This window comes from Nicotiana tabacum, chromosome 4 (genome assembly GCF_000715075.1).
Source record: "Nicotiana tabacum cultivar K326 chromosome 4, ASM71507v2, whole genome shotgun sequence".
NCBI lineage: Eukaryota > Viridiplantae > Streptophyta > Magnoliopsida > Solanales > Solanaceae > Nicotiana > Nicotiana tabacum.
This window is the reverse complement of record NC_134083.1, coordinates 80279382-80298020: the sequence shown is the minus strand read 5'-3', so window position 1 is coordinate 80298020 and position 18639 is coordinate 80279382. Positions and strand designations below refer to the sequence as shown.

General features: G+C 40.6%; 1 protein-coding gene across 1 annotated transcript; it reads right to left on the bottom strand.

Annotated features, from left to right (window-relative positions):
• Positions 1-16073: 16073 nt before the first annotated feature.
• LOC142180002 (uncharacterized) lies at positions 16074-17383 on the bottom strand. Its single transcript, XM_075250918.1, has 3 exons — positions 17260-17383; positions 16810-16943; positions 16074-16706 (listed from the first exon to the last, which is right to left on the bottom strand). The coding sequence occupies exons 1-3, from the start codon at positions 17381-17383 to the stop codon at positions 16074-16076; spliced, it is 891 nt and encodes a 296-aa protein (XP_075107019.1).
• Positions 17384-18639: the final 1256 nt, after the last annotated feature.

Here is an 18639-nt window from a genome sequence, read left to right as displayed (position 1 = left end):
TATCTTATGTGTCATTCCTTATTTGTTCTAGCAGTTGTTGTCCGTACATGATCATTGTGGTACTTTAGTTGCTTCTTTTGTGTTGTTTCTATTGTTGGTTTCTGGTACTAGCCCTTGCTATTATCTTTCCGTTTTAGTTGTTTCTTCACTTTCCATTACACATCCGTATTACAAGTTCATACTGTCTATTATATTTATATCCTAGTAGGTGTCTTGACCTGGCCTCGTCACTACTCTACTGAGGTTAGGCTCGATACTTATTGGGTACCGTTGTGGTGTACTCATACTATGCTTCTACACATCTTTTTGTGCAGATCCTGGTATGTCTACTCGTGCCGGTCGTTAGCAGATTTTTCTTGCTCCTGCTTGGGAGACTTCAAGGTATACCTGCTCCACATCCGCAGACCTCAGAGTCACCATCCCTATTTTACTTCCTTTCGCTTTTTCTTTCGTACAGTGATGTAGCAGTACTCTAGTTATATTCTGTAGAGCTTATGACCCAGTTCCACCGGTTTTGGGGTGTGTATTGTGAGATTCTATTTTCGGAAGGTTTTTATCATTATTCGGGTGTTTTCAGTAACTTGTTAATTTATATCTATTCAATTATCATTATTTGTTAAGCTTACCTAGTCTTAGAGACTAGGTGCCATCATGACATCCTTCAGAGGGAAATTGGGGTTGTGACATTTGCATTGCCAAGGTAACAGTCTTGGCATAGCCGTCCATGCCCAGGATGACCTCAAAGTCGGTCAAGTCGAGCAATAGAATATCCGCTCTGGTCTCACAATCACAAAAGTCACAATACAGGACCGGTAAACCTGATCCACAACAATAGAATCGCCCACAGGTGTGGACACATATAAAGGAGCACCGAAGGACTCACGGGAGACATACAGATAATCAGCAAATAGAAAAGAAACATATGAATGTGTAGACCCGAGATCAAATGGTACAGAAGCATCCCTACCGTAGACATAAATAATACATGTGATCACGCGTCTGAGGCTATTGCATCTGGTCTGGCTGGAAAAATATAGAACCTAGCTGTAGCGCCACCTGACTGGCCTTCACCTCTAGGGCGACCCCTACCCACCTGCCCTCTTCCTCTGGTCGGTTGGAGTACTAGTACGGTAGCTGGTGCGATGATCATGGGCTGATGGCCCTGCTGTACTGCCTTGCCCCGAAGTGTGGGCCAAAATCTCCTCATATGACCAAGCTCCCCGCACTCATAACAACTTCTCGGTGCGGAAGGTGACTGACCCTAGGTCTGACCTTGGGGACCTGAATACCCACTGGAAGAAACCTGAATAGCTAGTGGATGGTAGGAGCTCTCCGGAATGACGCTGAAATAGGGCCGCACTAGAACACCCAGAGAAGGTGGTGGTGTTGAATACGTGGGCCTTCTATACTGGCCCCTCACAACTTTGCCTCTGCCCCCAGACGGAGCACCATTAAACCTTCAAGAATATTGAGGTTGCTTATCCCTCGGTGCATTCTCTTGGCCCTGCTGACAGATACACTTGATCCTCCGAGCTATCTCCACAACCTTCCCATAAGGAGCCCCTATCTAAGTCTATTAGGTGATAGTAACCTGGATACCCAAACGCAAGCCCGTAATAAACCTTTACACTCTCTCTGCATCTGTGGGCAGTATCATAAGTGCACGGCCAAAACAACTCATAGAATCTCACCTCATAATCGGTTACAAACATCTGATCCTGCTGGAGCCGGTTGAACTAACCCCGTAGCTCTTCCATCCGAGAGGGTGGAATATATCTCTCCAAAAAGAGACGTGTGAACTATTCCTAAGTCAAGGGAGGCGAACCTGCTGGTCTGTTACAAATATAGGATTGCCACCACCTACGGGCCCTACCCTTCAACTGAAATGTGGTGAAGTCCACACCATTGGACTCCAATACTCTTATGTTGTGTATCCTGTCTCTGCAATGATCAATAAAGTCCTATAGGTCCTTATGTCGCTCACCGCCAAAGGCAGGAGGATGTATCCTGGTCTATTTATCCAACAACTTCTGTTACTTGACGGTCGCGGCTGGTCTGGGCTCTGGTATAGCTGCAGCAACTGGCTGAGCCCTGCCCGCAGGTAGTGCACCTGGGGTATGATATATGGAAGCAGCGTGCCCTGGAACCTAAGTGGTAGGGGTCTTTGCTCCCCCTCCTGCCTGAGGTATGGCTGGGTCCACTGGAAATAAACCAGTCTACGTCACAGAGTCCATGAACCGCAACATACGGCCCATGACCTCCTGCAATTGTAGTGCAGATATGAAATCTGCCGGGGCTAGCTCAGTTGCAGTTGCCTCATCCTGCACCTTAATGATAGGATCCTCCACTGGATCCGCTGGTGGTACAACCGAAGCAACTCTAGGATGCCCTCGTCCTCTAGCAGGAGCTAGAGCCCTCTAGCAACAGGAGAATCAGTTATTCCACCGCCGGGTACATATGTCGCACGCGTTCTCACCATCTGTGAGAGAATAAGAGAACGATACTTAGCACAATATCAGTTGCATGAAAGGAGATGAAGAAAGATAAGTTTCCTAACACCCTATAGCCTCTCAAAGATAAGTACAGACGTCTCCGCACAGAACTGCAGGAATCTATTAGGCCCACTCGTGACTTGTGTGACCTTTGTGAATATAATGCTCTGATACCAAGCTGTCACTACCCAATTTCTACTATAGGTCGTGATGGGGCCCAACATCGCCATTAGGCAAGCCAACGACGAACTATCAATCTAATTATTCATTTTAATATTTTTAAAGTCATTGATTTTATTTAATAAAGAAACAAGAGTAAATAAACAACAACAACAACAACAACAACAATCCAATAAAATATCACTAATAGGGTCTGGGGAGGGTAGTATGCACGCAAACCTTACCCATACCCCGAAGGAGTAGAGAGCCTGTTTCCGAAAGACCCTCGACTCAAGAAAACAAAAAGACAAAAGGACAAAAAGAGACAATATTAGTATTACCACATCAATCATAGGAAAAATAAGAACATCATGAAATCCAGAAAAAAGATGCAAAGAAAAAGCGATAGCTAGTAAATAGGCCCTTCGATGTAAAGCGAAATAGTAAGAGACAACATTGCCACTAGATATCTTAGAGAAAAACCCTACATGGCTAGCCCCACAATGGTATGAAATAAGGCAAGACTCAACTATCTCCTAACCTATAACCGTATTACTTGACCTCCACATCTTCTTATTAAGTGTCATGTCCTCGGAAATCTGGAGCCTCGCCATATCCTGCCTGATTACTTCTCCCCAATATTTATTAGGCCGCCCTCTACCTCTTCTCATTCCCTCTACAACTAGCCGCTCACACCTCCGTACCAGCACATCTGAGCTTCTCCTCTGAATATGTCCGAACCATCTAAGCCTCGCTTCCCGCATCTTGTTATCAATGGGATCCACGTGCACCTTCTCCTCAATATCATCATTCCTAATCTTATATATCCTAGTGTGCCCGCACATCCACCTCTACGTCCTCATTTCTGCTACTTTCATCTTCTGGATATGTGAGTTCTTAACGAGCCAACACTTAGCCCCATACATCATGGACGGTCTAACCACCGCTTTATAGAACTTACCTTTGAGTATCGGTGGCACTCTCTTGTCACACAGGACACCAGATGCTAACCTCCACTTCATCCATCCTACCACAATACAGTGTGTGACATCCTCGTCGATCTCCCCTCCCCTTAGGATAACCAAACCAAGGTACTTGAAGCTGCCTCTACTAGGGATGACCTGTGATTCAAGCCTCACATCCATGCCCACTTCCACCGGCTCAGCGCTGAACTTTCACTCGAGGTATTCTGTCTTCGTCCTGCTCAGCTTGAAACCCTTAGACTCAAGAGCTTGTCTCCAAACCTCCAGCCTCTCGTTAACAACGGCTCGCGACTCATCAATCAGAACTATGTCATCGACGAATAGCATGCACCATGGCACTTCCCATTGAATATGGTGTGTCAACGCGTCCATCACCAGGAAGAATAAGAACAGACTGAGCACAGAACCTTGGTGTAATCCCATTACAACCACAAAATGCTCAGAGTCGCCTCCTACTGTTCTAACTCGAGTCTTAGCCCCATCATACATGTCCTTAATCGCCATAATGTAGGGGACCGACACACCTTTTGCCTCTAGGCATCTCCAGAGAACTCCTCTAGGTACCTTCTCATATGCTTTCTCTAGGTCAATAAACATCATGTGCAAATCCTTCTTCTTCTCTCTGTACAGTTCCACCAACCTCCTAACAAGGTGTATAGCTTCTGTAGTCGAACAACCCGACATGAACCCGAACTGGTTGTCGGATATAGACACTGTCATCCTCATCCTCGCTTCAACCACCCGCTCCCACACTTTCATGGTATGACTCTGCAATTTGATACCCCTATAATTGTTACAGCTCTGGATATCACCTTTTCTTATACAATAGGACCACCGTACTCCACCTCCACTGACTCGGCATCCTCTTCGCCTTAAAAATAACATTAAACAACCTAGTCAACCACTCCAAACCCGCTCTCCCCACACACTTCCAAAATTCTACCGGAATCTCATCTAGCCTGGTCGCTCTGTCCCTGCTCATCTTACGCATAGCTCCTACTACCTCCTCAACCTCGATACGCCTGCAGTACCCAAAGTCACGGTGACTCATTGGAATGCTCCAATTCTCCTAGCACAATATCCCGATCCCCTTTTTTATTCAGAAGGTTATGAGAGTAAATCTGTCGTCTCCTCTTAATCTGGGCATCTTCCATCAATACTCTACCATGTTTGTCCTTGATGCATCTCACTTGGTCCAAATCCCGAGCCTTTCTCTCTCTCAACTTGGCCAGCCGGAATAACTTCTTCTTCCCGCATTTTTTCCCCAGTTCCTCGCACATACGACCATAAGCTGCAGTCTTAGCCTCTGTGACCGCTAGCTTAGCCTCCTTCCTAGCTACCTTATACCTCTCCATGCACGATCGCCTTTCCTCCTCTCCTATGCTCCCCACTAACTCCAGGCACTCTGCCTTCTTCGCTTCCACTTTACCTTAGACCACTTTATTCCACCACCAGTCTCTTTTGTGCCCACCAGAGACGCCCGTCGAGACCCCTAACACCTTTTTCGCAGCCTCCCTAATACAGTATGCTGTCGCTGACCACATAGTGCTCGCGTCACCGCTGCTCCTCCATGCTCACATAGCCGACAACCGCCCCTCCAACTCTTGGGCTTTATCCTTAGTTAAGGATCCCCACCTTATTCTCAGTCTTCCTCGAGAAGACCTTTTCCTCCTCTTTAACATAATACCAACATCCATCACCAAGAGCCTAGTCTGCGTCGTGAGTATCTCACCCGGAATCACCTTATAATCCTTGCACAGCTCTCTGTCACACCTCCTGAGGAGGACATAGTCAATCTGAGTCTTCTCCACCGCATTTTGAAAAGTAATCAAATGCCCCTCCCTCTTTGGAAAGCTAGAGTTCGCAATCACCAACCCAAAAGCCTTAACGAAGTCCAACAGCGATTTACCTCCTCCGTTCCTCTCCCCAAAACCGAAGCCTCCATGTACCTCACCATAACCACCTGCGGTCGACCCAATATGCCCATTGAAATCCCCTCCTATGAATAGCTTCTCAGCAGGCAGAACCTGGCGCACAATCTCATCTAACCCCTCCAGAAGCGCTATTTAAACTCCTCATCTAGGCCCGCATGCGGCGCATAGGCGCTAACGACGTTTAGGGTGCACTCTCCAACCATCAACTTAATAATCATCAATATATCATTCACTCGTCTAACCTCAACCACAGACTCTCTAAGTTCCCTATCCATCAAGATGCCCACTCCATTCTTACCTTTCTGGACTCCTGAGTACCAAAGTTTATACCCGTCTACGTCCTTCGCCCTCGACCCTACCCATCTTGTCTCCTAGACACACGCTATATTGACCCTCCTCTTCTGGAGGATCCTCGCCAACTCTATAGACTTACCCGTCAATGTACCTACGTTCCATGATCCAATTCTCGACCTACAGAGACCCCTGTTCCCTTTATCTCCCTTGCCTCCCGCCCCACCCCCTAACCTATGCCCCACCTCCCGCCCCACCCCCCGTTCCCCCCGAGGACATGACCTCACTCGACCATCCCAGACCACAGCCACTATACCTACGGCAGAGTAAGGGGAATCACTATCACACACCAGGCAACAGACCAAACCAAAAGAAGACAAGTTGCAACTACAGGCACACTAATACAGTGAATAAACTAATACGAACTAAGATGACAGCCATTTAACTAACACAACAAAGGAAAACTAGAAAACGGGAGGTACCAACTCCCGCGAGTAGAACCTTGAAATTGTCTTGGTATATACGACGATGTTAAGGACCTATCACGTTCGCGTCCAACTCCCGCCGTCCTTTGCTGACACTCGCCCTGGTTGTTCTTCAATATTTGCAAACACACGTCCCTTTCGCCGCTAATAGCCACAAGCCCTAACCTAAAATACATACAATACACCACGAAGTCGAACAAAAAGGGGGGGAGGGGTTGTCACCGCTACCACTGGTGAGGCCCCACCCGTAGCAAAGGAGCGTAAAAAAGGATGAAATAAAACCTTGAGTTGATTTAAAAACAGTCAATTCAAAATAATCACAAGAAAAATGACAAACCCGAAAAGATACAAGCTTTATAAAAAATATATATATCAAATCGAATTAACAAATAAAAAAATAAATTGTATAGGCTGTAACCAATTATAAATTCACATAGCATTACGTACAGCAAAATCATCCAAATTAGTAGAACAATTGAAATCTAATATACAAAAACAAAAACACAACTGTACATAGACGAGATTAAAAATGGAAGAAAAAGTTATGGTATCAATTAATTAGTAAATAAAAACAAATAAATCTCATAATTCAAACTTAAGTAAAATCAATTCACAAGGTAATTAGATTGTGTTTTTCAACAAAGCGCCGACAAAACAACAACTAGAATACAATTGATTTGTATGAATATATATAAATAATAGGCAGAAAAATAGAACAGATCTAACCTTTAGAAGACGAAAAGAAAATACGAGAGAGCTTCGCTAAAACCCTGGCAGCGCAGTACAAATGAAGCGAAGCATTCTCCTTGTTTAGGCAGATTTATGTATAAGAGTAGGCAGATTTCTGTTTATAGTTTCTGTTTCTTTCAGATTTCCTTGTTTGACTGGGAATTGGTATTACAATAAAGAACTAAAACCAAAAAGCAAAAGAAGAATAGAGTGAATTACCTGAAACTTGCAAAGATTGCGACTAACAAAACCAAAAGCGGTGCCCCCTCTGTAACCCTAAGAAACAAGAGTAAATGACTGTAGTAATAAAAAGCATGAAATAAACATAAGAGTGAAGTAGTGAAATTAATAGACAAAAAACATGAATATCTACTAGACATTTCTCAAAATCCGGTGTCATAAGTGCACGAGCAAACTAGTAGAATATACAAAACCTCCTACAACTACTGTCTGAATTAGGATAGACATAAAATTAAATATAACAATGAGGAGACTCCGGGTGCTGCAGTACGGAGCATAGAAAGAAGCTCACCACTAAGTCTCCGGGTAGCGGGGATATGCGCCTGACTGGCCACCAGATGCACCTGCCTCAGATCCTGCACGATTAGTGCAGAAGTGTAGCGTGAGTACATAAACTACGTATACCCAGTAAGTATCTAGTCTAACCTCGAAAAAGTAGTGATGAGGGGTCGACATCGACACTTACTAGAGGCGAATAAATAAAGTATATGAATTATAAATTGGCATGAAATGCGACAATAACAATGGAATAAGAAATAGTAAATACTGATTCTTAAACATAATATCAATTTAAAATCTCCAACTATCACATTCCAAGCCTTTAACACATAAGAGCCACCAAGTAATTTTTCAAGTCTTAGATCAAGGAAGAAATATCAAGTATAATTGGACTCCTAGCAATATCACGCACGATTTATGCTAAGGTCGTACGACCCGATCTAGAATAGTGTGTACGCTGTCAAGGATCGATCAGCATGAACCATAGATGCATCTAATACACTACTGAGGCGTTCGCCTAGATCCACATGAATAGAGAAAACTTTACAAACTCCGATCAACGACTACTACATAGGAATAGTACTCAAAGACGGCATAATTTTCGCTAACAATCAAGTATTCTGCCAAAACATAAAGTAATGGAGCTCGGTCTCTTAAAATCATTAATCCAATTTCAATTATAAATTCAAGTAATTAAACTAACAAGCTAGGTAAAAATAATACAAATAATGCATGGGAAAGTCCTAAGTCTACCCGTACATAAGTACGATTTTAGCTACGTACGGACTCTCGTCACATCGTGCGTACGGAGCACCCATAATTATTAGCAAATAACTATCTAAAATACCTTTGGGAACAATTCTCTCTTACAAGGTTAGGCAAAAGACTTACCTCGTTTCCATGTCCACCTCCCGGTCCACAAATCACACTAAAAGCCTCAAGTCGGTTCTATGCAATCCGAAACTAGCCAAAAGGTTGTACAAACTAATTAATATATGCTCAAAAGTTCATAATTTAACTATTAGAGTGATTTTCCAACCCAATTTGAAAGATTCCTAAAATTCACTCCCGGGCCCATGTGCCCGAATTATGAAAACTTTGGTAAACAAATGTTACCCATAACCTCACGAACACAAATATATAATTTTTACTCAATTATATAATCATATTTGTGGTCTAATCCCATTTTAACCAAAACATAGGTTTTTCAACAAAATTCTAAAATTTTCATATTTTACATGTTAAAATCTACCACAATCTATTTATTAAACTCACATTATGTAGAGATTACTTACCTCAATGTGCTAGATGAAAAATCCTTTTCAAAGAGCTCTAAAATCGGCCACAAGTTGGGAAAAATGGACAAAATAAGCCAACGTCTCGTTTTTAATCAAGGTTGTTGCCCAGCGATCCTTCTTCACAATCGCGAAACCGCCTACGCGATTGCGATGGAAAAACTGCCAAGGCCCTGAAAAACCCTCTACGCGATTGCGACAGGGCCCATGCAATCACGAACGCCAGCCCCGCCATTCATCGTGAACATGACCCACCCTTCGCCTACGCGAAGGGCATTGACTCTCTAACCCCCAAACCCTATCCCCTTCTACGCGAATGCTAATCTTCACATGCGAACTCGAAGGCCACAGGTCCTAAACCTTTGTGAACGTGACCTTTTGACTGTGAACGGAGAGCAAAATGCCCAGCCCCCCAATTCCTTCTCCGCGAACGTGATACCACCTCCGTGTTCGTGAAGAAGGAAACAAGAACCAACATATCAACAATTTCAGACTTAGCTCCGGGTGGTCCAAAACTCACCCGAGCCATCCAGGATCCCGTCCAACTGCACCAACAAGTCTATAAATATAATAAGGACCTGCTCAAACCCTCGGAATATGTAAAACTACATCGAAACTAAGAATCTCACCACAAAACCAAATTGATCAACTTATGAACTTCAAACTTCTTCAACTAGCTCCGGACGCATCGAATCATACTTAGACAACTCGAAATGGTGCCAAATTTTGTATACAAGTTATAAATTACCATACGGACCTATTCCCAGTGTCAGAATTCCGAATGGGCTTCGATAACCCCAAAGTCTACTTCAAACCAAATTTAAAGAACTTGAAAACCTTTAATACACCAACTTTCAACATTAAGCGGCAAAATGCTCCCGGATCACTCGAAACCCGATCGGAACACAAGTCCAAGTTTAAAATCGTCATATGAACCTATTGGAACTATCAAATTCTGGTTCCAAGGTCGTTTACTGAAAATGTTGACTCAAGTCAAACTTGGCCATCTTAGGCCACTATTAAGGAACTAAGTGTCCCGATTTCAATCCGAACCCTTCCAAACCCAAACCAACCATCCCCGCAAGTAATAAACAGTAAAAGCACATACGAGGAGTCTTAATTAGAGGAACAAGGATATAGAAAGCAAAACGACCGATCGGGTTGTTACATATAATGTTTAAAATTATATAAAAAGAAATTATATTCAGTTCAAGATTTCATATTTATGATTTGGTAAAATTTTTGTCTTGGTATTTAGAGCCCGAATCATAGGCTCAAAACCAGGGGAACACTTTAACTGTTGTAATTCAAGAAAACCATAAAATACAAGTAATTAAAGCCAACTCTTATATCAACTAGTTGTTTGTTGAATTTTTTTCTTGATATTTTGATCAACAAAAATCACACACAGTATTATCTGTTAATTTATTGGTATAAAAACAAGCTTCAATATTTAGAGCCCGTTTGGATGGGCTTATTTTAAGTCACTTTTAAGCCAAAAATCATAAGTTAGAAATTATACACTACAAACAAATGGAATTAGCTACGAACATCGTCGCTAATATGTTATTAAAATGCTCGTAGCTAGCAGAATTTCTTGATAATCTGTTGCTAATTCGTCGCTAAATAAGATTAGCGATGAATTTTTTTATTTAGCTACATAATTTATCTGTCACTAAAACCTAATTTTTTAGTAGTGATAGCTTTTGACTTTTGGCTTATTTTTGTCATTTTAGCTTAAAAATAAGTACTTAAAATACTTTTTTACTTTATCCAAACATTACAAAATGGCTTAAAATTTTTTTTGGTTTAAAAGCACTTAAAATAAGCCAACCCAAAAGGGCTCTTAGTATAGAACATGAGAAGCTTTTGGCAAGGCCTCAATTGGAATAGTCTGAAACTTGCAATCTACTGATAACAATTGGTTCTCTTCAATGGTGATTGTTTTAACTATCTGAAGAGGAATGTGTTCATACCCTACTACATCCTTCCACCTGTAGATTTATGCTTTTACAAGTTTGCAATATTTGTTTATTAATTTCCACATGGAATTTTTTTTCTTAGCATTATGAAATCTTTCTCTTTTTTTTTATAGCAAATATACTACTAGGCAGTCAGCCTAGTGGCTAGAATATATATAATAATAAAAAACAAGGATTCAATGTTTATAATTTGTCCAACCAAATCTCAAATATGCTAAACTAGGGCTAAAGATAATGAAATAAGAGATGCTAACTATTACAAATAGTGTAATAGCCAACTCTCCACATATGATGGTGTGTGTATCCACAAGCCAAGTGCAAAACCTCAATGTAGCACCTCTAATGCTCTCACCAAGTGCCATATTTTATGTTTCGAAGGACAAGGCAAATGTGAAACTTCAAGCAACACCACCAATTAGAAGTGACCAAGAATCCATGCAGATTACCAACTTCATGAACAGTGTAGGCATCAATTTTGTCTTCCCTGCATAATATAAATGTATTCCAGGCCAAAGGATACCTATGTAGAATGAAAATTGCCTAAGAGAAGCAGTGAAAGCTGCCATATTCTGCAATATATACCACATGCTTGCACTTTCATAACACCTCCAGATTGGACATGTATACATGTCAATACAACTGAATAATGTCATGACATTACAAAGCATGCTAATCTGAGATATTATACCTTCCAGTGACATTGAATACAAGCAATAATCCTTTAGAAAATCCTGTAGTACTGATGAATTGTAATCAAGAAACATGAATATCCTATAGGCACCTATGTGATGCTGCAGTATCTGCCAGCAGTAACCTATCCATATATCCCATGTCTGTATTTCAAAACAGCTATGTGCATTGCTATTAGATCTCCAGATTGGGCATGAAATCATACCAATACCACTGGCTAATGTCCTAGCAGTACACATATACACTAAGTAACAACCAATCCTGTTGATAACATTGGATCCCAACTTTTGCATTTCAACAACCATTGATCCAATATATGTTCAAACATATGGTAAGCACATAAACAACAGTCAATGCAAATGAAGTACTGAGACTCACGACTAGATATTAGACTCTCTAGAAACATTATAAAATGAACTATCCACAACCTGCTTATTTAAAAACCTCCATACACCATTAAAGCACCTCCAGAATAAGCATGATAACATGCTAATACCACTGGAAAGTACTCTAACAATGTACAAATTCTAAACATTACAATGTGATAAGCAAGCAAATACAATGACAAACCTAGTAACATCATCAATCTGGGGCTCTTCTTTTGGCAATCCTAACCCTAACATTAGGAGTTTGTGATTTGCCAATGTTGAATAGCCTGCTCCCTGCACTAGGCAGTTCAGAGTAAGTATGGAATTGAGTTATACCTGCAAAAGAAAAAATAATGTTAGCTATAAAATCTGCAACAATGTGCCTTCTCTGAACACATGTTGAAATATCATATTAAAGTGATCCCTCAACTCCTTAATCTTCTGTACTTCTGGTACTATAGACCAAGGTGGATCCAATTCCCTTTCAATAACCTACTTTAACACCAATGAGTCAGTCTCCAATATGAGTGGATGAAGATCATGCTCAATATAGTACTTCAAGCCTTGCAGTATTGCTTTTGCCTCAGCTACAACATTGGTGGTCACTCCTAAATACACTACCCTTGCATATACTAGATCTCCTGCATCATCTCTCACACAAAATCCAAGTAAACTAGTCTCAGGGTTTCCTTTTGAAGCTCCATCAATTTTACACTTATACCACCCTTGATATAGGAGCTGCCAAGTAACTCTCCTAGTGATCAATATTGGTTTGTAGACTTCTAAGAACTAAATCATGTCTGGCCACAACATAGGTATATGAGATAACCATGGATACCTAACCCTTGCCAAGTAATGCAATGTCTTGTTGACTTCATGAATGACTCTATTAGTAGAGACAGTTCCCCCATTCCTGTCAGTGTTCCTCTTTTTCCATAGCTACCATGTAATGATAGCTGGAGTTGTATGAAATAATGATTTTAATTTTGGATAACAATTTGCATTCCATCAATTCCTTATCACTTGATTCACTTTTACTATTGGTACATTAATCCCTGCAGCTCCCATGAACAGTTTCCACACCTTTGATGCAGTACGACTAGTTAAGAATATATGATCTAATATTTTCTCCTGAGGATGCTGATAATACCAATATATGGACATGACTATATACCCTTGCCTTCTCCATAAATAATCTGTAGCCAACTTTTGCCTCCATAGCCTCCATAAGAAGAAAGATTTCTTGAATGACAAATCTTTTGTCCATATTTGTTTGAATTCCTGATTAGGATTAGCTCTATGTCTCAGAATTTTCCAAGCACTACTAACAGTGAACTTGCCTGATGAAGTTGGTATCTAGTATAGTATGTCCCAATATTCTCACTACCCTCATAATGGACATTATATTTAATATGGTCAGCAATATCTTTAGGAAAACTTTGATCAATTAGTTTCTCATTCCATGATCCTCCTTGCCTTAATTCTGACACCTCATGCAATTCCTCATCTATTGGAAAATCTGGAGGCAGTACATGATAGAGTGCACCTAGTCCTGTCCAGTTTTCATGTCATATTTTAGTTGTTCCGCTCTTCATCTCCTACATGATATCATGTTCTACTTCTTCCCTATCATTCAATATATGCCTCCACACACGAGAACCCTCTCTAAATTATACTACAGTAGGCAACTCCTTTTTACAATACTTATTCCAAATAAAGTTGTACCACAATAATTTGGTAGTCCTAAACCTCCACCGAAGCTTAGCAAATAGAGCTTTTGATACATCATGTAAAGATCTAAAATCTAGCCCCCCTTCTTCTTTAGGCAGGCATAGGTTCTGCCAAGATGACCAATGCCTACTCCTACCTTCTTCTTTATTGCTCCAAAAAAATATTGCAAAGATTTTATGCAAGTGTTCAAGTATATTATCAGGAGGATCAAGGACTGACAGAAGAGCAATGGCATGCTTTGAAGTATACTAGTGATCATAATTGCCTTTCCCCCAAATGATAGCATTTTACCTTTCCAAGCATGTAGCTTAGCCTTCACCTTTTTGATAAGACCATCATAATAATCCTTCCTTCTTCTAGTGTAAAATATAGGTTATCCTAAGTATGTGAAAGGAAATTGCCCTATTGTGAAACCTGTAATGTCACCAACTGCTTGAAATAGTGCATGTGCTACATTGGCATGCATGTAATAAGAGATCTTTGATTTATTGATTAGCTGACCTGAGACCTACTCATACCCTCCTAATACTGCCATGATATTGCCCAAAGAATGAGGATGAGCTAAAGCAAATATTATAGTATGATCAACATAAGCCAAATGGTTCAAAGGATCAGACCATTTGGGCATGCCAAATCCAACAAATATCTTATCCTCGAACAATTTGTTCAAAGACCTAGATAACACTTCAACTGGCAGAATGAATAAGGCAGGAGACAGTGGATCTCCTTGCTTTACACCTCTTGTGGACTTGAAAAAATCTGATGACTGCCCATTAACCAACACTGAATATAAATTATTAGATAGTAAGTTCCACACCATGGTGATAAAGTGTTCTGCAAAGCCCATCCTTCTTAATACATGCATCAAATACTTCCAGAAAATCCTATCATATGCCCTTGCCATGTCAAGTTTAATCACTTCACTGGCAGGTTTGCCTCTCATTCTTATGTCAGTGACAATTTCTTATTTAAGTAGGATGTTATCAAAAATGCTCCTTCCTTTCACAAATCCATATTGGTTAGGGGAGATGTAAGTAGGCAAAAACTTCTCCAGTCTATCATGAATAACCCTAGAGACCACATTGTTAATGAAATTGCTCAAACTTATAGGTCTTAAGTCTGAGAATGTTTGAACTCTTGGCTTCTTTGGCAGTAGCACCAAGTTAGTGAGAGTAATTGACTTTGGCAAAGTTGCACCTCCATAGAAATGTAGCACCATATTGCGAATATCATAGCAGATCACCTCCCAGCAGACTTGATAAAATAAGCCAGTAAATCCATCAGGACCACTGGCACTGTCTCTACTTAGCCCAAAAATTGCATCCTTGACCTCTTCTAATGTTGGAAACCTATATAACTCCAAGTGATGTTCCATGGACACCGTAGTTGGTACATTGTCCAGCATTGAGAAATATGTAGGATCCCCCTCTTTTCTGAATTGTCTTTGATAGAATTTAACAGTAGCAGAAACCATTTGATCTTCATCATCTAGCCATGCCCCATCTCTATTCTGGATTCTTTTCAATTGTAGTTTCTTCTTCTTGCCATTAACATGCTTGTGAAAGAAACTAGTGTTTCTATCACCCTCAGCAAAACATGTCATACAAGCTTTTTGCTTCCAATGTTGCTCCTCTATACTTAGGTATTTCTTCAATTTTGATTGAGCTTTCCGAAGTATAATCCTGTTCTCAATTGTAGGCTCCTCCTCGAATAACATTTCCTTCACCCTAACAATATCTTCCAGTATTTCCAATTATTTGAAGATGTCACCAAAAGAATCCTTACTCCATTTAGAAAAAGTTGCCTTCACCTTCTTGAGTTTGTGCTTGAAAATTAGAGAAGGATCTCCAATGAACTCAGCATTCCAATTATGTCTCACCACCTCCATGAATGTAGCATGTTTTTCCCATAAGTTTAATAATCTGAATGGCTTGATAAAGTTTGTAGCGTACTCTCCACAAGTCATGAGTAATGGTGCATGATCTGATCTAGTTTTGATCAAGTGTTCCACTTCAATGGTTGGGAGAATATTCTGAAATGGCAAATTCACAAAACTCTTGTCCAACCTCTTAAATACACACTCAGTATTAGGTCTCCCATTCCACCATGTAAATGGACCTCCCAGTAGATCACCTCCCAGTAGACTTGATAAAATTATCTAGTAAATCCATCAGGACCAATGGCACTGTCTCCACTTAGCTCAAAAACTGCATTCTTGACCTCTTCTAATGTTGGAAACCTCCATAACTCCAAGTTCTGTTCCATGGACACCATAGTTGGTACATTGTCCAACATTGAGAAATCTGTAGGATCCCCCTCTTTTGCGAATTGTCTTTGATAGAATTCAACAGTAGCAGTAGCCATTTGATCTTGATCATCTAGCCATGCCCCATATCTATTTTGAATTTTTTTCAATTATAGTTTCTTCCTCTTGCCATTAGCATGGTTGTGAAAGAAACTAGTATTTTTATCACCCTCAGCAAACCATGTCATACCAGCTTTTTGCTTCCAGTGTTGCTCCTCTATACTTAGGTATTTCTTCAATTCTGATTGAGCTTTCTGAAGGATAATCCTATTCTCAATTGTATGCTCCTCCTTGAATAACATCTCCTTCACCCTAACAATATCGTCCAGTATTTCCAATTGTTTGAAGATGTCAGCAAAAGAATCCTTACTCCATTTAGACAAAGTTGCCTTCACCTTCTTGAGTTTGTGCTTGAATATTAGAAAAGGATCTCCAATGAACTCAGCATTCCAATTATGTCTCACCACCTTCATGAATGTAACATGTTTTGTCCATAAGTTTAAAAATCTGAATGGCTTGACAAAGTTTGTAGCGTACTCTTCACAAGTCATGAGTAATGGTGCATGATCTGATCCAGTTCTGATCAAGTGTTCCACTTCAATGGTTGGGAGAATATTCTGAAATGGCAAATTCACAAAACTCTTGTCCAACCTCTTAAATACACACTCAGTATTAGGTCTCCCATTCCACCATGTAAATGGACCTCCCAGTAGATCACCTCCCAGTAGACTTGATAAAATTATCTAGTAAATCCATCAGGACCAATGGCACTGTCTCGATCTTCTCATCTTCATGTAACACCACATAAAAATCTCCTCCTAGCCAAGGTTACTCTATTTCACTTACCATGTAATACAAGTTATCCCACAATTCCAATCTTTCCAAAGATGAGCACTTTGCATAAACAAAGGTCATCATAATGTGTTGCCTGATGTCATGATGGAATACCTTTACAGTCACTTGTTGAGTAGTTTCCATCACTAATTCCCATTTTACCACAGCATCAAAGAACAATCATATCTTTCTATTCAAATTTGAAAAAGCAGTCTCCATGTTAAGCCTTCTCTTATACCTTTGTATGTGTCCTGCATTCTAAAAGGGCTCAATTAATTCAATGATAAAGAAACTGTGCTACCTTTGCATATTGATCACTCTAGGAAAGGCCTGCCGTGTATTTACAGACCTAATATTCCAAATCAATTTCTTGATCATCATTTAGTTTGTGAGGCTGCGCTCATGAACATGATTCTTAAAGGTTGAAGAGGTTCTTTGTGAGTCTGCTTCTTTGTTTCTTACCCCCTTTTACACTAGTTCTAGGAGATAGATCAGCCTCCCTTGCCACTTGTTTGAAATTTTCAGCAGTTGATTCATCATATCCATCTTCTTCCAGTTGTTGCTGCTCCATCAAAGCTATTTCCATGGGTGCCACATTGCGAGTGACTAGATCATGCAATGTTTGCAAAGGAGACTTCACTGGAACATTGAGCTAAAGCTGCATGATCTGATTAGTGGCTGATGCACAAGCCATTGGCATTGCCTCTAATGCTCCTGTTGTCTTTGGTACAATATCCTGCTCCTTATATACCTTGTCATTCTTCTCTAAGTTGCCTACAACTTTCTGCATCATCCCGACTTGGAGTTCATAGACATTGCCTAAATTAAGGTTCACTGTAGCTAGTTTCCCAGAAGTTACTGTTCCATTAAGATCAGTGGTCTTGCCCTGAGGTGTTTGTTGATTTTCCCTCACTGTATCATCTATGACGTTAACATTAACATTGTCAACTTTTTCCGTCCCCAAAATCTCCACCGGATCACCTCTAGAATTGTCCAAAATTTGAACAGTTTTTCTAGGGTTTATTGTTCCATTGAAGTTGTTCCTCCCAGCTGGTTCTGCAGTTGATCCACCATTGATTCTAGGTTCACTTCGTGGTCCTGTATCATCTTTAATTGGTTGCAAAGGTTGTTGAGCATTGGTCCTCTCTAAATCATCAAGCCTAATTTCCTGGGAGCTAGGGTTTACTTAGGTCCACACTGTCTACTTGTTCAAGCTGTAAGTTGCCCCTCTGATCATTAGCTCTTGTGCTTGTATTTGCTTCTGAATCATCATCAAACTCCGGTACTTCATCACTCCATAACTGTCTATCACCTCTAATAGCTCCAGTTGACTTGGGTGATTCCACAAAGGTCTGGGAAGGAACCTCGTGGCATGAGTGGTTTAAATTAACATTAAGATCTTCATTCTGTGTACCAAAGCACCTTTGAACCCAGTCGACCGTCCTCTCCTTTGTAGTTGCATCCTTAATCCCATTATTACTAGGATTAGGGCTCATATTTCCACCCGGATTCTCTTTCCTAGCTTTCATACTTTTCTCTACCTTAATTCTTGTATCACTAGGATTAGGAACACCTTCCTTAGCCATTACAGTAATCCTAGAACTCTTAGGATTGGAGCTGGGATTTTCAACATTCCTTACCTGCTTCTTCTCCTTATCATTCATAGCATTATTACCAAGTTGCTTCTTCTACCCTTTCTTGGTAACTGACATATGTTGTTCTTTCTCTTTTTCTTTGCCTTTTCCATCTCCTTTGCCATCAGTGACCCTTAAAGTTGGTTTATCAATTTCTTCTACCTCCAAAGCATTACATTTGTTTTTTGTTGATACTCCCTCATCTTTG

What these genes read in the sequence shown, in the direction of transcription:
- LOC142180002 (XM_075250918.1), bottom strand. Translation starts at nt 17,383, where the DNA reads ATGGAAATAGCTTTGATGGAGCAGCAACAACTGGAAGAAGATGGATAT. An exon ending in TAGAACTAGTGTAAAAGGGG is followed by an intron (nt 16,944 to 17,259) that starts GTAAGAAACAAA and finishes AATGGGAATTAG; the next exon opens with TGATGGAAACTACTCAACAA. An exon ending in GGGATAACTTGTATTACATG is followed by an intron (nt 16,707 to 16,809) that starts GTAAGTGAAATA and finishes TGGATTTACTAG; the next exon opens with ATAATTTTATCAAGTCTACT.